This window comes from Cyprinus carpio, chromosome B1 (genome assembly GCF_018340385.1).
Source record: "Cyprinus carpio isolate SPL01 chromosome B1, ASM1834038v1, whole genome shotgun sequence".
NCBI classification, from domain to species: Eukaryota; Metazoa; Chordata; class Actinopteri; order Cypriniformes; family Cyprinidae; genus Cyprinus; species Cyprinus carpio.
In genome coordinates this window covers 35,786,736-35,790,325 of record NC_056597.1, presented here as the reverse complement: position 1 = coordinate 35,790,325, position 3,590 = coordinate 35,786,736, and the positions used below count along the sequence as shown (strand labels likewise).

General features: G+C 42.3%; 1 protein-coding gene across 1 annotated transcript; it reads left to right on the top strand.

The window, feature by feature from the left end:
* Window positions 1-780: 780 nt before the first annotated feature.
* LOC122135975 (GTP-binding protein Rhes-like) lies at window positions 781-3,118 on the top strand. The gene is made up of 2 exons (XM_042717287.1): window positions 781-1,503; window positions 2,399-3,118. The coding sequence occupies exons 1-2, from the start codon at window positions 816-818 to the stop codon at window positions 2,914-2,916; spliced, it is 1,206 nt and encodes a 401-aa protein (XP_042573221.1). The 5' UTR covers window positions 781-815; the 3' UTR covers window positions 2,917-3,118.
* The last annotated feature ends 472 nt before the right edge of the window (window positions 3,119-3,590 follow it).

Sequence of the window (3,590 nt, the reverse complement as noted above, 5' to 3'; positions counted from 1 at the left end):
AAAAAAAAAACTAAACCAAAAAAAAAACACCCCAAACCCCCAAAAGGGAACAAACACCAAAAAAATTTTTTTTTTGTTTTTTGTACAACTAAATAAAAACAAAAAGCTACTAAAAAAAATTAATTTTTGTTTTTAAAAAAAAGTTTTGACCTCCTAAAAAAAACAGGGCCTTTTGAAAACACAAGTTTTTATTTTTTTATTTTTATAAACTTTTTAAAAAAAAATGGGCAATTTTTCCTTTGGGGTTTAAAGGGGAATTTAAAATCAAAATGAAAATTTAATAAAAAAATAATGTAATATTTTGGGGCTTTTCTGTTTAAAAACTTGGAATTTACAAAAAATTAAAATTAAAAAAAAAAGTAATTTAAATTTTAAACAGTTTGGGGATTCAAAATTAAAATAAAAAAGTTGGTTAAAGGGGTCACTTTTTTTCACTTATATCATTATTATTAATTTTTTTTTTTAGAAAAAAAAAAAAATAAAAATAAATAAAAAAAAATAAACCTAAAAAAATTCCTGAGTCACGATAAAAAAGGAAAACTTTCCAACAAAAAAATTTTAAAATTTTTTTGTAAAATTTTTTTAAAATTTTAAACGTGAAGATTTTTTTTTTTTTTTGACACAAGTATGCATATAAAATACGGTTTTTTTTTATTCCTAAATTCCATAAAAAGTTGTATTTTTTTTTTTTTTAAAATTACTTACCCCAAAGCCCCCCGGGGCTTAAAATATTTTTTATTTTAATTTATATCGCCATCCCGGGGAACGTTTTGTTCCTCGCGGATACACGCGCGGCGCACCTGTCAATCACACCGATGACGCGCGCGCAGGTTTATAAGCAGAGCGCCGCGAGCGCACAGAGGTACTTCTCCAGAGCGCACAAGCAGAGGTTGATGCATCCGATCAATATCAAACAGATCTGCCTGTTTTCGTGTCCCGTCATGGAGCAGAGCGTCAAAGCGGCCGCAGCCCTGCAGGTGATCCAGACGCGCAGCTCGCCCAGCGTCCTGCTCGCGTACAAAAGCGCGACGCAAAGACTCGGCGCGACCGGGTTCAGCGTCAGCACGCTCTCCAAAGCAGGACTGGGAATCCTCAAACTGGCCACGACGCAGCTGAAGCAGCAGGAGCAGAAGGCGCGGGTGGTGCGCGCGTCCAGTCTGGGTAAAGCGCACCCCGCGTCCGTCGATAAAAAGTCCCCTCTGGACCAGCTGGCCGCGCTTGTCCTGCACGGCAACGCGCGCCTCCCGCCGCTGGCGAACGAGTCGCATGTCGCCAAGCCGCAGAACTGCAGGCGCATCGTGGTGCTCGGCGCGCCGCGGGTCGGGAAGACCTCCATCCTGCGCCGCTTCCTGCGCGACGGCTTCGAGGAGCGATACGAGCCCACGAGTGAGGATTTCCACCGGAAACTCTACCAAATCCGCGGAGAGACTTATCAGATAGACATACTGGACGCGTCCGGAGAGAGGAGCTTTCCCGCCAAGAGGAGGCTGTCCATCCTGACCGGTGCGTAAAAGTTTCTCAAACGCTCTCATCAAGAATACTTTCAGCTGTACAGCGCTCCTGATGAGATGCTCCGAACAACTCGGTGTTCTTCACTTTGGTCCTTCAGATCAGTCAGTGATTTTCCAAAGCACCATTACATTAAACCGATGAAGAGCTAGACAGTGAAAGGTTGTTTGTAAAACCCAAAAGCGTTCTGCTTCCTTGGAATCTTGTTTCTGGAAATATTGCATGAACTATTTTATTTATTTTTGTATTTTTAAGACACGCTCTGAGGAACAGTTTGGATGTACAGCGTTCCTGGATTTCTGTATGGCTTGATGATGGCTTTATAATTGCTGTATGAGGTTGCTTGTGTCACATTGGGTTTCCAAAGCACCACACACAGGTGGAGAGCTAGATAATAAAAAGTAATTTCTGAGGGAATCAAGTTAAAACTGAATGAATGCACTTGTTTTAAAATCATCATCCAAGGATTCAGTCTCAGATTTTATATAGACAGAATAGTATGTTTTTCCTAATAAACAAACAAATAAATAAATATGGCACAAAAAAAACAAAATGTGATACTTTAAAGGAAATTAATTCTTAAACTGATGCTTGTTCTCCAATAAACGTAAATCGAGTGAATGAATTTCCAAAAAGCCAACGCGTGTTCATTAATTTAGAACACGGAACATAAATCTTAATTATTGCATAAATACATTTAGAATATTGCAATCGCTTTTAAATCATCTAATTGATGATGGCAATACTTGGGAGTGTCAAACTTGAGTTGAATCTAAACTTCCTGTCTGCACTTTAAGTTCCAACAGTGCTGCATTTTTCTTAATAGCCTAGAATGATATGTTTCATATGTCAGATATTGACCCTCTGTCGTCTCTTCTGTGTTTTTTAGGTGATATATTCTTGCTTGTCTTCAGTCTCGATGACCGCAGCTCGTTCGAGGAAGTGCGCGCTCTGCACGCCGAGATTGTCGCGGCCAAAACCGCGTTGCACCGATCCAAACAGAAAGCGTGCGTGCCGACGGTGGTCTGCGCGAACAAGGTGGACTTGCCCTCGGAGCAGCGCGCGGTGTCGCGGACCGAGGTGCTCCGCGCGCTCGGTAACGGCTGCGCTCTGTTCGAGACCTCCGCCAAAGACAGCGTCAATCTGGAGCAGGTGTTCGAGGCGCTGGCGCGGCGCGGCGGTCTCCCCCTCGAGACCGGACCCTCGCAGCACCGCAAGGTGTCCATCCGCTCGTACCAGGCGCTGCGGGCGGAGAGAGGGAGCACAGCGGCGGCGTGCGACGCTCCGTGCGGGGCGCTCTTCCCGCTGGCCCGCAGACCGAGCTTCGGCACCGACCTGCGGCTGGTCCTCGGGCCCAAAGCCAGCAGAAAACAGAGCAAAGCGCTGGACAAGTGTCAGATTCAGTGAAACAACTCAGACTGAGCGAAAGAGAACCGCTTTCAACAAAGAACACTGAGGATATTGCAGATACTTTGATACGTGTTTACCAAAAACAGCACATTCTATTCATGGAGATGGGTCAGAATAAGCTTATTTATTCAGTTTTCGGATGATATATAAATCTCAATGAAAAAGAGACCTTTATTACTTGTTTTGTGGTCCAGGGTCACATACTGTATATATAGAATGGACCATATGCATTTTAATCCTGGACTGTAAATGCATCATGTTGCATATGCTGACATAGCAAAGCCATTAAAATGTTTGTCACTGATGTACAGAGTCATTTGTTTGTCAATTGATGTACAGAGTCATTTTTAATTCTACCAGTGCATTTTAATGTGGGAGGAACTATGAGACATTTAAAAGTAAACTTTGTATTACACCAACCAGATCCCCTCACTGAAACCCTGTTGAAGATCTTCGCCATATTTAATGATTCTGAATGAAAATACTGTGATACGCCTGGAGACACAGGAGAACCGACCGGACTTGAGGCCGCTTTATTCGCTTATGTCTTTCTGATGAAGATCCACTGAGAATGATTGAAAAGCCTGTTAAGCTTAATTGCAGTTTGTCTGAATGCACGAGATACCGTATAATATGTATAGACATTTGAAATAAAACATTTTCATACAAAG

Excerpts from the sequence above, each read along its gene's own strand:
- LOC122135975 (XM_042717287.1), top strand. The coding sequence starts at position 816 with ATGACGCGCGCGCAGGTTTATAAGCAGAGCGCCGCGAGCGCACAGAGG. Across the intron at positions 1,504-2,398 it reads GAGGCTGTCCATCCTGACCG|GTGATATATTCTTGCTTGTC; the intron begins GTGCGTAAAAGT and ends TGTGTTTTTTAG.